The sequence below is a fragment of the Eleginops maclovinus genome, chromosome 9, assembly GCF_036324505.1.
Source record: "Eleginops maclovinus isolate JMC-PN-2008 ecotype Puerto Natales chromosome 9, JC_Emac_rtc_rv5, whole genome shotgun sequence".
Lineage (NCBI taxonomy): Eukaryota > Metazoa > Chordata > Actinopteri > Perciformes > Eleginopidae > Eleginops > Eleginops maclovinus.
In genome coordinates, this window is record NC_086357.1 from 22,085,711 (window position 1) to 22,103,090 (window position 17,380).

General features: G+C 41.3%; 1 protein-coding gene across 2 annotated transcripts in view; it reads right to left on the reverse strand.

Annotated features, from left to right (window-relative positions):
* Positions 1-2,075: 2,075 nt before the first annotated feature.
* Positions 2,076-17,380, reverse strand: part of celf5a (cugbp, Elav-like family member 5a) — a 178,995-nt gene continuing 163,690 nt past the window's right edge. For both annotated transcript variants that reach the window (XM_063892100.1, XM_063892099.1), the window contains exons 8-12: positions 10,947-11,159; positions 10,560-10,646; positions 9,253-9,396; positions 6,847-7,010; positions 2,076-6,355 (exon numbers count right to left, since the gene is read on the reverse strand). In XM_063892100.1, the coding sequence (XP_063748170.1) occupies positions 6,883-7,010; positions 9,253-9,396; positions 10,560-10,646; positions 10,947-11,159 (572 nt within the window). In that variant the 3' untranslated portion in view covers positions 2,076-6,355; positions 6,847-6,882. The remainder of the gene's footprint in view (positions 6,356-6,846; positions 7,011-9,252; positions 9,397-10,559; positions 10,647-10,946; positions 11,160-17,380) is intronic.

Here is a 17,380-nt window from a genome sequence, read left to right on the forward strand (position 1 = left end):
ATAGGGATTTGAGCATGGTGGAAACATCTTACGTGAGTTGCACATGATATCTTTTCAAGTGAAAACTTCATTTATTGATGCCAAACGACACGTGATGTTGGTCAGCCCAAGCTGTGAACTTCAGCTGCTCTTGTGAGATTGTGCCTTCAGATTCACAAATGGCTCCTTAGATGATCACCTTGCATCATTTCTGCAGCTCCTGCTGACTGGTAAGACCCCCTAACCTCCTCTCTCTGAAGCGTTTTTACTTAATGATGCACTCAGAGTCAGATTGTTGCACCAAGTAGAAGACGTTCAACATACACATACATTGCACTCTGTTACATGGGTCACTGCTGAAGCACAAAGAGCGAGATGTTACTTATTTCTCAGTGAATGCGTGTGTGTGTGTGTGTGTGTGTGTGTGTGTGTGTGTGTGTGTTTTCAGACTGCTCTAGTGGCAGCGATTATACAGCTATCTCATACCGCAGGCTCTCATACCTGACCAACTCAATCTTTCTGTGTCTCCTCAATAATCAGAGTGACAGCAAGCAACGAGACATATCTCACTCCAGAATGGGTATTGACCTATATATCAAATCATACGCTCCTGGCTTGTGTTGTGTGATAGAGACTGGGGTGGGGGAAATAACACTCTATGATTGGCAGTCTTAAGTAAACACGTTGCATCCCCCGGGTTTCTGCCTCTTCATGTATCTGCCGTTATAGGTAAAATACCAACAGACTGCAAATCCTGCGAGCTAGGACTTCCTGTCATTGCAGCAGTGCTTTCTCTGCTACTGTAACAGTAGAGAACACCTGGTTGTCTGAATGTGTATTTTTATTAACGAGCCTGTGTCACCAAACTTTTAACAAATGGCCCCCTGGCACCCTGACGCCCCGAAAAACCCAGCTCGGAAATTAAGCATCTGCATCATAAATCTTGGAAAGTTACAATAATTTGCAATTCACTCCCTCATCAAAGGCAATATTACCCTAATTTATTATCTCCCCGCATGAGGGCCGCGCAAAGGCCGTGGAGATAAGAGTTTATCAGGAGGGGGATTGATTTTCATTAACTGATTGTAATAAAGATGAACTGCCTGCCGTGCACACTGACCAAGAGCCACACTTTATTGTAATTGGGACAATTTATTTCATGAGCCAGTGGTTCTACTTTTTTTTTTCCTCCCACTCTTTCTCATATCTGTCGCTGCTCCACAAAATGTGAATGTCTCAGCTGTCTGATGCTACAGTGACTTCTAGTGTAAGAAGATGATGATTACAAAGTGCATTTGCAGAAGCAAGTCAATGTCAACATATGTTGCATCAGATTTTGGCTTCTGGCCCCACAGCAATGCTTGGGTTCATGATGTAAACTTGACTGATATCCGATGCCTTCCTTATTTTAAATTGACTGCCTCCTGCTTATCAAAAAGATAATGTTATTTGTTCCCCTGTCTTCCTCTTACAGCCCCTGCGTGATCCAGTATCTTCCCAAATGTGTGCTGTTTATAGTTTTGTTTATGAATTCTGCTCCTTACACATATTTCAATTGTAGTGTCTCTCTGCAGTGGAACAGCATCAGGTGACTTTGAGGATTCACTTCCAAAATAACAGATAATCCAAATCATGCGTGCTGTGACGCCGGGTTTCCATACGAGTATAAAATGGGCAAATTTCCTCTTGAAGCTTCCAGCATTTTCATGATGAATACCAACCTAGACTTCTTCCCGTTGAGCGCAGCAGAAATTGGCTCGTGTTAAAATAAAATGTTTACAAAACTTCAAGCTGTGGGTGTGCAGTAATAACCCCGTTACCCTTTAAAAGGGCAATGACCCTATCATCACAGTTTCATCATTTAACAGAGACGAGGCATCAGTAACACACTCCGGGGTGGCGAGCTGTAAGAGGTTGCAACATCTGCAGACTCTGAAGGTCCTTGAGAGTAAGTCCTTGTGCAACTACTCCCCCTCTCTTTGCACAGTGGTTAAACACTCCATTCAACATCATAGAACTGTGAGAAACAAAACATCCTGTTTGAATTTTTATTGTAAAATTGGAAAAAAAGGAGAGAAAGAGAGAAAAGCCCCATTAAGCATTTCTTTTTGATACATATCTTTATCTTACCATAACCGTAAAAGAAAAGTGGCTGAATAAATAATAAATAAATAAATAAAATAAATAGATAAATAAATAAACATCAAGTTACATACTTGACCCGATAATTATAAAATTATTTAATCATCAATCATTAATATGAAGTAATCTAAGCAGCAAGTATTAAGAAATTTCAACAGGGGAAAAATGTTTGGTTTCTCAGGCTAATACAGAACACGTAGTTTTTTTTATATGTTTTTTTTTATAAAAAGATACTGCTTTCCCTGTCAGTTAATCCATGCTGTACTGACGCTGCCACAAAAATAGGTGGCGCTTTCCTTTAAAAAAGAAAGAAAGAAAAACAATACAACCTGTGAACCGGATGTTCTGCTCCAGGTCTAAAGAATAGTTCTGAGATTCCTCTTTTTGCGCCCTGTATGTCAGTAAAGTCTTCTTCACAGACTCCATACTGCTGTTTATATGTTTTTGTATGCTTTGTGCTGAGAAACCAGAAAGTTAATATCTTTATAAAGCGACCCACCCCCTCCCCAGAACCCTCCCCCATTTCAAACCCTATTCTATATGTATCTAAAGAAAGGTCCTGTGCTGATTTTCCATAATATACAGATTTCATATTTATAATAAGCTACTATCCTTAGCATTCAAACCATAGGTAAAGAATCATATTGTTAATACTAGTACCATAATCTGTAACCCCTCCCAGCCCCCATTGAGCATGCTCAGAGATTGCAAGGGCATTGTAAGATGACAAATATAAAAAATAATGGATGCTAGAGTGAAAGAGATGTAGAAAACAAAGTTTAGATTGACCACATGCAACTGAAGTATAGATTAAAATAAGTACTGCTATTTCCTCGCATCATTAGTGGACTTTAAGTCAGTTCTGCTAATTCAAACAATGTTTAAATTAAAAACCTCAATCAACTTCTTGGTTTTTTGTAATTTTCCATTTAATTTCTTTCCCTTTTCTGAATTTCATACTGGATATGTATATTCAGGCTAATGCTCTGCACACAAACTGTCTCCATCCACAAACCTTCAGTGTTTTAATTTCGTTCGATCAAATTTCATTCTTTCTCTTGGCAGGATGAAATTAACTCAACATCTTTTCCAACTCATTAAATTTCAGCCACAGCTGGCATCTTTAATTTGCATTACCCAAGCTGTTGTGAAGGCCAAATTTAATTTGATTTTAATAATTTAAAAAACTCTCTGGTAGAAATCCCATAAGAAAAGATTTTTGAGTGGGTTTATAAGGCCCTGTATGGCCCGAGGAAAGGAGGGCATATATCACCGCTTCCTAAAGCTGCTGGGCCTGACAAGAGAGAGGAAACTAACAGTAACTCACCGGGGGGAACAACGCTGTCTTCTGGCAAATATATACGAAATCTAACCTTTTCACTAAGAAATTCTATTGTATATCATTACAGCCTGCAAGAACCTTTATCCCACAATGTTATGCTATATCACAAAACCAAATACTTGTTCTAGTAATGAAAATTTCCTGAAAATGAACACATTTCTAGGAACATTTTCAAGGAATGTGGCACACGTTTAAAGTCTGATGAGGAAATGTAGTGGATATGCTTGCATAATTTGGCAATTCATGATGAGAAAAGGCATTTTTAAAGACTTTCTTTTTACAAGTATTGCCTGCAAGAGAACAATATACAGTGGATGAGGGTAGTAACGTTTGTTAACAGCCTCCTGCAAAATGAAACCCCCTTCTAATAATACTGATCCTGTGAACCGGTAACCAAACAAATAAAGAGAATTAAAAAATGCAGTCACCAGGACCTGGGGAGCCATTCTGCTGATGACTTTTGTGGTTTCAGACTATGGAGGCATAGCAGTCGTGTTTTCTGAAGACTCTGCGTACGTGGATGTGGCCGTAGAGACAGCATTGTGATTCGAAGCACTGATGTGTCTAAAGTTTAGAGAAATAATCATAGCGCTGAGGTCTCACAGAGTCCTGAGGGGGCGAGCTGCTTCAGTGCAAACTCAATGAATGGCATGTTGGAAATACTTTCAAATGAAAAGACAACTGAGTGGATGTTAGTTGAAGAAATGGATAATGGAGAGTAAAAGCAAATAACTCATGAAAGAAGATTTCATCTCGGATGTACTGTATGTGCTGCTCTCAACAGACGATGATAGTTTAGTTAATTAATCTCATCGGCGATGGCGTGATGTGTCGTGACCACACTGTATAGGAGCCATTTGTGACCGCTGCTAATGGTAAGCTGTCGTCTTGTCGAAGGAGCAGCAGCTGTAGCAGCTACACTTACAGGCCTGCTGCTGTCTAATTGATGGATCATTTTGCTCTTAATTTGACCTCCTAAGGCTGGTAATGCCAGGCTGTTCCTCAACGTGTACAAGCTCTTACTGTGCTATTATACCCTTTGGAAAAAAAAAGAAATACAGCTGCTCTTCACTGAAGAACTTGTACAATCTACTCTAAACACTATATACAGATCCTGTCGCAGCCATGAGAACCTCTCAACCTTTTATCTTTTAGCAATAATCCTGCAGATTTAAGTGCTTCTGAGGTGTCCCTCAGGACATGCTGCCTCTGTCAGGTTTGAGGTCCTCGCTGAGACTGTTGATAGTAGTTAGAGAAGGAAAAGGCTCCCATCCAAGCACCTAGAGAAAAAAGGACTCTGTCACTCAGTCAATTCATTCAAAATGCCAATGTGTAATTGATTGCTCATCTCTTGCCCCGCAGCGCTGCTCCCCATCTGATCAATATTATCATTATCCTAATTATGCTGTGGGTTAGCTCTCGGCCCCCGTGAACTGATGGTCCCTATTAAGAGAGAGATATGCTGCTGGCACTTGGAGGTGAGGAGAGAGAGGGGAAAGTCTCGCTTGCTGAGAGCAGCTGGAGGGGCTTGGCAGCGGGAGAGGGCATGACCCGGCAGGGACCACTGTGACACGACCATGGCATTTTTTACAACTGCTGTCAAGCTCATTTGTATATTTCATTAAGCGGTAACAGATGTTTTGCTATGTCACTGCTGCGTATCCAGCTCCGCTGGATGGCACTTTCAGCACAGTGCTTTATGGTCAGATTATCGGTAATATCGAGGCCTTAATGATCACATGGAATTACTTTTGCTTCAATTATGGACTTGCAACACGCTGACAAGAGCAGAAGACAGCGATGCACGGCTGAGTGCACTGTGGATCAGTAATGTTGGCTTTAAGAGGCTGTTATTGCATCACTTTTGGCACTACGGGGCTGTTTTCTTCTTCTCCAGACACAATAACACCGACAGATCACACCTCCGAGATGAAATGCTGTGATGTAGATGAAGCAATGGGTGGCAAAACAACGTATCTGAACATGCCCGAAACAACGTTTAACCCACATAGTCTACCCCCCTAAAATAGTATAGCTTTATACATTTTTTTTCTGTTTTGTTTTAATATTCCTTAAACCCAGTAGCTATAAATGTAAAAGGAAAACTAAACAAAACCCATTTCTTCTTTTTTTTTTCAACCTGAAGCTAGTATTTCTTCTTAAGTTTAACTTGTAATATTATTAGTAGTAGTTTGTAGTATTAGTATCTTTAATACTATATATTACTGTTCAGAACAATAAAAATGTTTGGTCCTTTGGTCCCTTAGGGGTGAAAGATTTGCAGTTCTACTGTTGCTAATGGAAACCTCAGTGACCTCCAAGAGTCATAGTTCTGCGCTTGCTGAGAGACGGTGAGAGAATAAGAGAAAGAGGGAAAGAGAAAGAAAGTCTGTCAGTGGACGATTAGAATAGCTTCTTTTTTTCCACTGTTTTTCTTGATCTTCAAGTTTTAACCCTCATTTGTCCAGTACAGTAAAAGCCACAAGCGCCTCTTTCCTTATATATATGTGTATATAATATGTATATAGAAATCTATTTGTTGTTGCTGCTTTTTTGTTTGTTAGTTTGTTGCTTAATTAACAATTCAAGTCTCAACAAGAAAAAGTTCTGTTGTTCAGTCTCATCACATCTTTTTTCAGTTTTTTTTTTCTTCTCGTCTTTCTTGCACTGTGCCATCTGTTACTCGTCCCTCGGTGAAGCGTCTCCTCCTCCTCCTCCTCCTCCTCCTCCTCTCTTGCATCTTCTTCTTTTCTGCCGTAACCTATAGCTTCATAAGTAAATGCTGATATGTCTTCAAAAATTCCTTATGTGTTGATTTTTTAAAAACATATTTTGCGTTCAAAGAAAAAAAGTTGGACTCCTCCGAGATAATCTTCACGTGTCCTCTAAAACCTGGGAAGTAGAAGAAGAAGAAAGCAATTTCAGATCTCACTGCTCATTAAGCTGTCATTACCCAAAAAAAAATCATTCCTTTAAACTTTGGAGAGTTCAAAATGACTCTATTAAATCAGTGAAATGGTCTGGAGAGAGCTAACCCGCACCGGCACACCAATCAATCTTTGTCAATCACGCCGATGACAGATTTTGCAATAATTAATACGACTGCTGTGAGGCATATAAAATCAACTCTGCAGACACCCCGATTCTAGACATTCAGATTTACTGAACACAAAGTCCATTCGATACTCATGTCGAATAGTTTAACAAAACAGCAAGAACTTCAAATCCATCCATCCTTCTTATCTTAAGCAGCAAGGAACATTTGGCCGGATGTCGACTACCGCTTCATCTCAAGCAGAGCTACATCTTCAGCTTTAAGAGACACAATGTTGAGGCTCTAAATCTTGAACCGGTGACAGGGCTCTGACACTTTGCTGGCTCACCTGTGCTGCTGCAATGAATACTGAAGGTAGGCTGTGTCAGTAAGGGCGGCTGGCATCCTTCGGTCTCTTTAGCTGGACTTTCAACCTCTTCATCCCGATCTGAAAGCCGTTCATGGCTTGGATAGCTGCCTGTGCACTAGCAGGGTTGTCGAAGCTCACGAAACCTGTGAGAAAGAAACACGGTAATTAGCCCTGCTGAGAATTAGGAGAATGACGAGGGCCTTTTTTTAGATTGTAATTCAATGGTTAGGGATCATATCTATGGCAAAAACATAATGACAGGCAGAGGAAACACAAGGTAAACACATTTCTCTGTGATCATCATGGCTGACTGCCTCCTGAAGGAGTCTAGATGGCGTAGTTGAGGCAGTGAGCATGTTTGGGCTACTTAGCAAATGCTCAGTGCTTGTGACTGTGTGTCAAAACGTTTTTTCTAAACTGAAGATAGATATTGAATTGTATTTTTTCAGAGTGTAATATGTCCACAGTATAAAAAAGTGACTTTGACCAGCTGCTAAAATGCACAGCTCTAAAATATGGAAAAAGCTCCAATAAAGACCACTGTGGAACTCCATATGCAAATCACTGCAGATCATCCCTATGTACTTTTTTCCCTTAACTGTTTTATTTTGAAATATTTATAAATGTATGAATATTTCTTTTCTCCCCCCATTTACAACAAACAGCGTCCACATACAGATACTATCTTCAACATCATCTGGAGAAGGGGCAATACAAAATTGATTGATATACCTAGAAAGCCTAAACTACAAAAATGAATTAGCACAAGTCCCTGGGCAAAGGGTTCAGACCAGAACAAAAGCAAATATAGTTCATCATGGGGAGTCAAGTCTGCATTTCCCCAAAGATACACCCCTCCTTAAGCCTACGCTGAACATCCTGTTTTCATCATGTGTAAAAATAAAGCCTTGAGGATTCAGTGACCAGAAACTGCAATGAAGTGTGTCTATGCTTGATGCTCTCCCCTGTGTGTGTGGTGTCATTAGGAGCAGCCGATGACCCGTGAAAAGCAGCAGGAGCCTCTCCACGTCCACGGCCACCTGGGAGTGTTGTCTGCCTGGCTCTGGGCTGGCCCATTAGGGCGAAAGGCTGAACTGAAGTCGAAAGAAAGTATAGAGGCAGGGGAAGGACGTGGCTGCCCCGACCCAACATCAGGTTAACACATACGGGCCGGGAGCAGAGATGAGATGGAGAGGAGATGCAGGCTTAGAGCTCTAAACCCTCCGCTCAGTCCTGTCACACATTACAAGTGTGCTTTCTCTCTCACTCTGTGTTTCCTTGTCTTTTGCACACCATCAATCTAAGTTTATCCCCTCTTTCTCCTCCCTAGATTAATTACACCAGTGTGCTCCCTGTTTCCCCAGGCCTAACATTATGTTGTAAATGCATAGTGTATAAGTCAATACTGCAAATAGCTCCTCTTTCATGAATTTATATGTTATTAAGTCCCCCCAGGGAGACAGGACTGCCGATCAATTTTGCCCAGGGTTGTGCTGTTCCCTGAAGTGAAAACAAATGCTGATCCATAATCGTCCTTTGCCTTGCTCCCCCCCCCGCCATGCCCGCCTGTCTCCTCAAAGTTGTTATAAGCCCTGGGGCTTGTTGGAGTGTGTTGGCTGACAGAGCTAAATGGGACGGGAGGCGTGGAGGTGTGTGAATCAGCCTCAGCGGTGAGGGTATTGACAGATATTGGGGTTACAGAACGGTGATGTGGATGCTGATACAGCACCTCAAGGTTTTCAGGTCACACAGCTGCCAAGCAGAAACAAGGACATGGGCCCTGATCGACTGCATCATGGCTAGTTTGGCTACAATGTATTCAGCACATTTTCTGCAGCGCTCATGCCAAAACACAACAGTCATCAAGATGCAAATTCAGGTCAGTCAGTCACTCAGGCAGTGGTAAGATCCTTCAATCCTCTCTGTCTGAGGCTGTCAAACATCATCACAGTCAAGCATCTGAACACATTTTTTTTTCTAAAATAGTTTGGGGCATAGTATGAAAATAAAAACTCCCTGTGAATAAAAATATATAACTTCACCCAAAAATGTCTGAATAATTGGAAAAAAAATATATAAAATGTCAGGCTGCAAAAATACATTTGGTTTTGCACAAGAGCTTGTTTTTGTGTCCAACTCCTGAAAACATCCATTAAACATTTCCCCTGAGTGTATTTATGCAAATATTTGGCTCGGTTATTCCCTCCTGTATTGCTCTCTACGTCTTTAGGAGAGGCCATTATTGCATGTTTATGTCAGTGGTTAATACCTACAAACCCATATTATCATAAAATATCTATGTAAAAGTGAGCAGAGAAAGCTAAAGTCCCTGATGCTCACACAGTGGACTCGATATCAGTGTGTGAGTGGCAGGGAGAAACTCACCGAAGCACTTGCTCTGGTTGGTGGCTCGGTCCATGAAGACCTTAGAGGAGATGACGGAGCCGAAAGGTAGAAACATCTGCATGAGTTCATTGTCTCCAAACTCCTGTGGCAGGTGGTAGATGAACAGGTTGCAGCCCTCCGGACCTGAGCACAGACAGATAGAGAGAGAGAGAGAGAGACAGAGAGAGAGAGTGAGTGTTGATGGGCGAGGGACAGAGAGAGGCTGCTGTGAATTTGTATTTTTGATCCATGCCGTCTCTCGTGTCGACTAAATTAAGATAAGTGGAAATAGATTGTCGGGACGTCTGTGACATTATCAGCGATAAAACACAGCTGTTCTTAAACACACAGAGATAATTTGAAAAGTTTCTGCATTGATTTGCTGATACTGAATGGATGGGATCGTATTTAACATTTCTATTTATGTTTTACAAACTTTTCTGATTAAATATAAATAGCAATAAATCTAGATAACAAATTACATTTTTCCACTGGCAACTATCTGCAGTGTGATCAATGTGCCGCCAGAGAAATACAATCTGATCAATCAAAGCAGTGAAAGGAGTTTTTCAAAAGTAGGAAAGTAAACTTATCATGTACATAATGGGTTAAACTGAGGGGCTTTAATCATACTTTCGTACCTTCTGTCTGATTTCTAATTTTGAAAACACAACGACATATCAAATACTAAAAGCAGGGAGAGTAAATGAGTGAGTGATTTCGGACACAGCCTATTACTAATTTAATTCAAATGACACGAAGGTCAATGCAACATGAATACACTATTACTGTGAAACCTGCAGTAGATGTGAGTGGAAACCATGAAATAGTACGGTGAGTTCCTTTATCTTCAAGCAAATCTACATTAATTCCATTTTTCCATCTTGCCTGCAGTGCCACTTATATCATAATTTTATCATATAAGCTTTAATTATTACTTATGAAAAGAAGCGTGGGCCTATGTCGATCATATGCAACCTATTTGAAGACATAGTGCACATTATAGTCGATTAACTTTGTTTTCCATAACCTTATAATTGATATATGTATTAGATAAAATGAGATATGATCTGCGTTCACTTCCACTGTCCAACTATATTAATCCATTAACGAGAATGAGATGTGTTCAGTGTTAAAGTCATATTCTCCTCTCAGCCTCACAGTCTTTATATGTGTGTGACACTGAATGAGATGTGTACAGTGCTAAAGTAATATTGGTTCCTCCTTCTCATCTTCTTTTTATGTCTATTACACGGGATGAGATGTGTGAAGTGTAAAAAAAGAAAATAATGTTCTCTCACCCTCACCTTCTCTCTGCTGCTGCTGCTGGATAACCTGGGGTGGTTGGGGCATTGTCTGGCCGATGGGAGTCAGCGTGGTGGCGGGGTAGATTGCTACAGAGACAGAGAGAGAGAGAAAGAGAGAGAGGGAGAGGAAAGAGTACAAAAGAAAGAGAGAGGGGTGTAAAACCAGGGATCCCACAGAGAACGATGTCAAGGATGCTTAAGGTCGATCACACGAGCATAACATGCGTAATCAAAGGCGCTCTGATGTTATGTTCTAAGTCGCTGTCCGACACTGTGTGAATACATATAGCCTTAATCATACTACTTAGCCTGCAGTAATCGTCCCTTAGCTGCTACGCATTTAGCATTTATGACAGAAAAGCAGCACGGTAAACAAAGCTGCCTCACCTGTGTATTGCTGTACTCCGGTGAATGCTTGCTGGAGGGTGTCAGCAGCGGTGGGGCTCTGGGTGGAGTAGGGCGGCAGGCCGTTGGTGTACATAGTCTCCACAGCGGGGTGTCCGTTGGGCTGATGGGGGATCCCGGTGAATCCGTTGACGAGGGGCGTGACGAGGCTGGGCACGGCGGAGGTGGTGATGTTGGCTGGTGGAGAACTGAGGCCTGCAGGGTAAAACGGTTTACAGTGAGTGGCTCTGTCTATATATAGCTCTACAATGATACTACAAAACAGTTGTAATGTACGAAGACGTGGTACAGGGAAAATCTGAAACGTTTAAATAAATGTATTATGTCAACAGATTTCACATAACTGAATAAGGTTAGTTGAAGCAGTAATATTAAGTTTAAAGATATTCGGATCAACTTAATATTATTGCTTTCAAACAACCCAATACAGTTATGTGAAATCTGTTGACTTAATATATTAAAGTCATCGTTCCAGTTTTTTTCAGCATAAGTATACACAATGTCATGCATTCCTATTGCATACAGATAGTAAACACACCCCAGGACGAGCAGATATATATTCACACACACTCACAAAAACACACAAAGCACTACATCTCCTCTCTAATGCAAGGACACGGATCTGTCGCAAGTGTGTCACATATCAGCCGTTTGTCGTGACACATCCTGCAGGAGAGCTGGGAAGTCAACCTGTGAAAAATGAGCCTGCCCGTAGTGTTTGTACGATACCCTGCTGGCTGCTACTGCTCAGGATGATGAAACCACTATGCAACTTCTGCCGGTAAAAAAAAGGAAAAAGGGATCTGGACTGAATAGAAGGAGATTACAGGGGGAGATTTGCTTGAATGAGCAGGTGGCAAAAACACAAAGATGTCTCCTACTTTTGCCCATCGTAAAAAGAGACAAAATAACAACAGTTGGCAGTTTGACAAATGGGCGGGTCATAAGATATATGCTACATGCCTGAAAGGCAGCTGCAGGATGGTTCATGAGTGGAATTGAAATTGGATGCTCCCTGTCCTCTCGCTTTCAATGAATTTTAAAAGGACCCTCCTTTGGAAAGTGTTTCCAATTATGCCAGGAACATCAAAGTACCCATTTTGAGCAGAATCTCACTGTGTGATGGTCTCTCTAAAAGGGCTGCTCCGTGGCAAAGCATCCAAGCTCATTGAAGTACAGCTCCCCTGAGGACCACCTCTCAATCTGGAAACCCTTCGCTCTGATTGGACAGAAAGCCCAGGTTGTCACGGAAACCCTCCAGCAGGCCATATCACCACAATCTGGAGCTCGAGTGAAGAACCCCCTTTGAGAGGTGGTCCACATAGGGTAAACAATCACATCCCGTATAAAGATATGCAGTGATTTATGCTAATGCTACGGTAAATATGCTGTACATCACGCGCTGTAACCTCCCACCAATGAGTAATATCATCTACATATCCATATGGAATTGCTTTTCTTCTTCTCTACCTACTATCTTCCGCTCCTTCTCCCCCTCCTCTCTTTGCCTCAGCATTTAAGTCATGAAGATTCTGACAGTTAGGCAGGCAACTGCAGTGACCGGGGGAATTGCTGGGGTCCAGTGAGAGCTGTTGTGTCTTTTGCACTGGTTTCCCTTTTTTTTTTAAGCCTCCCCACGATTGCTTGTTTCCTGCAGAGCTGTGATGAATTAGACTGCGGCTTCAGCCCATTCTCCTACCGGGGCCCAGGAGACTGCTGCTCCTATTCTGAGGGCTAGAGACAGCTAGTCTGCTCGGGCCACACGCACTGTACTGTACCGCTAGATAATGCACCCTCTCCATCATCAGGCAAATTCATTTTCCGAGGCTTAGCGGTGCTGTGGGAGCGCGCCTCTATGTACGCAGCAGCTGTAGTGATATAAGCGATGGTAGTAGTAGGTGGTAGTGTGGATCCCTTCCACGCAATTACATAAGATCTAGGGTCAGCAGTTGGACATGACATCTGCGTTAAAGTAGGCCACATGATAAAAGTAACAGATTGAGGCCACCGAGTCCAGTCAGGTTATCATGTTGGAAATGCCACAGCAGGGAATAAGCATAAAAATTGCAATAAAGACAACATTGATATTGCAGAGAGGCAAAGCTCTAAAATATTTATCCTCAAAAAAAATACTGGAATAGTGACAAATACTACAGTGGCTGGGTAATTCATGTACTGGATCACACAATGGGTTTAAGAAAAACACAATACGCAACACCACGGCCAATAGAACAATGATTACAGCCATTTATGTAGCCTAGCCATCATCCTTATCCTCACAACGAGCCAATATCCAACCAGACCATGAGGATGTTCTCTTCAGTTGAAATGGGGAAGTATTTCCTACTATCCTGAACTAGAAAATAACAAGACATTTTCATTTTATACCTCAGTGGACACATAGCTCTTGCATGGTGGGAAATGGTATTCATAGCCTGTTTACAATATGCGGCTGTCGGTGTGTTCGGTGTGTTTTGGCCTGTAATAATGACATGTTGTTTCCCACTCTGACATGCCCTGAATTACATATTCTATACAGCTAGCTCTTAACTATCACTTCTTCCCTCTTATTACTGCGGGAAAGAGGTCTGCACGGCAAAACACTATGTATATGTGTGAGTGTCAAATATATAAATGTTATGGAAGCAGAATTACATTTATATTCTTGCAGGCTGCTTCTTTGAGAGGGGGGAAACTGTTGATTTTGCTCCTTGCCACGATTGCTTCACGCGAGAAGTCTTCACATGCGACAGAAACATTTATTATGCAAATTATACATTCAAATCAACGCGCAATGCTATACCCATACTGGAGAGTGCAGTCATTACCGGCACAAGGACTGTCTTTTGCTGGAGCAAGTAATAAGCATTCAAAACAGATGCTTTCATCTAGCTGATTTAAATGTGATGCATTTAGAGAAATTTCTGTCTGAATAATACATCTGAATATGAAAAGGGTATATCAGTTAGTATATAAAGAATGGTACCTTACATAACTAATCTGAAGCAAGTAAGATGTGCATTGCATTGACATATCTCCATGCACACAATGAGGAATAACCTGTTTTGTGTTAGATAATGGAAGATTGTTACCTATAATATCATCCACAACTGATTGTAGGATGTAAAGAGTCATGCCACTTAAAGCCCTGAACCTGTTTTCTCAAAGAGCGTTTCCGACAAGGAAACACAATTTCTGTTTGGTTGGTTTTTAGCATGAGAGATCTGTATTCAGTTGGTGGGCTGCCAGGCAACTGCCAATCACCCACACCCACACAGTCCTGATGACGCAGATTAGATGATTAATTTTTTACTTTGATGTCTGCTTATTTAGTTAGGGAATATGCTATGTGGTGGAGACATATAAAATATTTAGTTAAAGGTTTCAGGGACTTTACGTTTTCATTAAACAATGTGAAACACATGCACAGTCCATCTGTACTCTAGAGTGCGCTTTGAGGATCCTAATATAAGGGATTTCCGTATGATTAGTACCTTTATAATGTATTCCTTCTGTTTCGCATCTCCACTGATATCCTTGTGAGTGTTTGTGAGGATGTGCTTGTATGCTGATGACGTACCTCTGTTCAGCAACGTTGGCTGGAGGCTAAAGTGGAAGCTAGCCTCAGCAAATTAATCAATAAATAGCTGGAGAAGCATCTTTTAATCATCAAAATACAACATTTATGATGTTCTTTAATGATTAGCTGACAGAAAAGCTCCTTTCTCTGGGTGTTAACCTGAATAGCAAATTGTGATTTTCCAAACACCAAAATATCATCGTCATCTGGACAGTCAGAAAATGGGAGCTTTGAGGAGATTTGTAACTGAATTGAACATAAAGGACATTGAAGTCCATTTCATGCTCGACAATAGAATAAAGCCTTGAGAAGCATTGGTGGCCACAACCCATCTTCCCTGCTTTAAAGGTCTCGTACAAGATGCAACCCAACCACTAGCCTGCAGCACTTACCTACAGTATACACGGCAAAACTGCATCACTTTTTACCCTCCAAGTGGAATAGTCCCCCTGAGTAAAGTCTTGGATAACCCGGTATGTTCACAATACATACAGAGATTTCTTTATTTGTCTACAGCTAAGTCAACCTTACTATATGAACATTTGTATTATTAATATAAAGCATCACATTTAACCCAGGGCCATATAATAAATACAACTCCCACACAAGAAAAACTCTAGTGCTTGTGAGGCTCGGCCGTTGATGCGTACACACACACACATTAGATTTGGACTGTGGCAGTGCTCTCTGGAAATACCCGCACACACCAGAACAGAGAAGGGATTTTGCTTTCACAGAACTGTTCACTTGTGCTCCAGGGATGTGTTATATTTCTGATGCAATAGGCCCGATTTACACTGAAAGAGGGTACATTTGGATTAGAGGGACAAAGGCCCTTTGAGCAAGCGGACATGTTTCTACGGTGATATCTTTGCCCTTAAAGATGCAATGATTGTAAAGGTTATGTTGGAAAGTATTCGTATTCAGCTAAAACAATGAAGATTAAAGGAGCTGGAAGCTGAAGGTCACAATTAAGACACAGGTGTCATCTGGAATTGAACCTATTATTCCAAATAGCCAAGATGCGATACCTCTGTGGGTCTCATTCATTCTCATTAGCTTAAAGAAACCACTGTGGAGAGTTTATTTTATACGTACATCTCTTTGTGGTTGGTTAACTTTCAGCCTTATGGCGATCATTTGAATCAAACATTAAATATGTATGTTTAATATGTATGATGCGTCGTCGAAGACAGGTGCACACAGTGCGAAAGATCACTTTGTCAGCTCATTAGTTTCATGTTTTTCGTAACCATGGAAGTGTTTTGCTTCAACGGTGTAACCATGCTCAAATCCAGCAGGGATATGGTGGCACATCCAGTCTGTCTGTGGAGCCTCTGCAGTATATTCTGTGTGATATGTAGCTGCGCATCCCATGCAACAGAACATTAGAGCGACTTAGATGACACTCTTCTCACATCCTGACAAAGCGTCCCTGACACGACGTGTTCTTCACACACCCGGCAGGATGCGCAGCTCTCTCCATTCCTCCCTTTCTCTCCACCTCTTTATCTCTCTTCATGTTATCCCAGCTCTGCCTCTCTCTCCCTTTCTTTGTTTAACTTTTATTTCTTCTGCAGAACTCAGGGAGCGGCACCTGGTGAACATTATTTTCAAAAAGCATCATCATGCATCATTTTAAGGATACATGCTCTAATCAGCTGAGCCATCTGGCAAACGGCTTATGCACCATCAAGCTTAAATGTGTTGCATCTGTTGATCAAATGGATGTCTCATTGTTTTCAGAGTAACACCCTTAACCTCTGAGCCTCTTTGTAATTCGCTTGCTGTCACAGACAAGATTGTTTATGTTGCAAGAGGTTATACTGATCATTTAAATACAAGATTAATGTCACAGATTTACCAGAAGATCAGGCAGGGTTTTCCATCTGTTAAGTTTCTATTGGAGCTGTATGGTAATGCAGAGGTAATTACCAGAAAGGTGGTGGTCTAGCTGTCAATGACTTTACCTTTCTACCCTTTATGCTTTTAAACATTTGACACAGCTGCCAAATTTATAGATTTGTTTGGAGCTCTAATTTAGTTGATGAGACAACTTAATGCATAAATTACACCTCTGTCGAAGCAGACAGGCATCGGCTCCCAGACCTTCAGAACAGATTTTGATATTACAATGAATTATTCCTCCGGGGCACACATTCTTCAGTCTCTCAATAGTGCGAGTCTCCTGGCCTACTTATACAGTCAGCCTCGCCAGTAATGTGATGTATTCTTTCATTGAACTCTAAATAAGTCATAGCCACAAGTGTGAAAATGGAGACAGACAATGGCTGTGTATACCAAAGCAGCGCGCTACGCTAGCAATCCTGCAGCTGCTGGCAGCCACACTCAAATTAATGAATGAAGGAAGTGGAAATAAAACATTTCATATTTATGTTGGTCCTTGAGAATTCACCAAAGCCATGCTTTCTCTCAGGGATTAATAATATATTACCTTCAATAATAAAAGGTAATCAGCCAACTGTAGCTTACACACTAGCATGTCCAAGAGCAGATAAATGGCACCACTCTTCTCCCATTCCTCCCGTCTCTGACATACAAAAACACGTTTGATTTGCCTTTGAGTTTTAGCTCCTGATATTGCCAGAATACAAAGTGATCTGACATGTTTCTTTGATCTAGATTTTTAAGGAATATCTCGTGAATTCAGCCATGTTTTCTTTACAGTAGTGCACTGATTTTCTCTTTGGAGAGGCTACAGTTCAGAAGAGACACAAAAACAGCAAAAACAAAGCAATCACACTGGAGGACAAAGGCTCCAACACACACACACACACACACACGCACACGCACACACAGAGACAGGGTTCCTTGC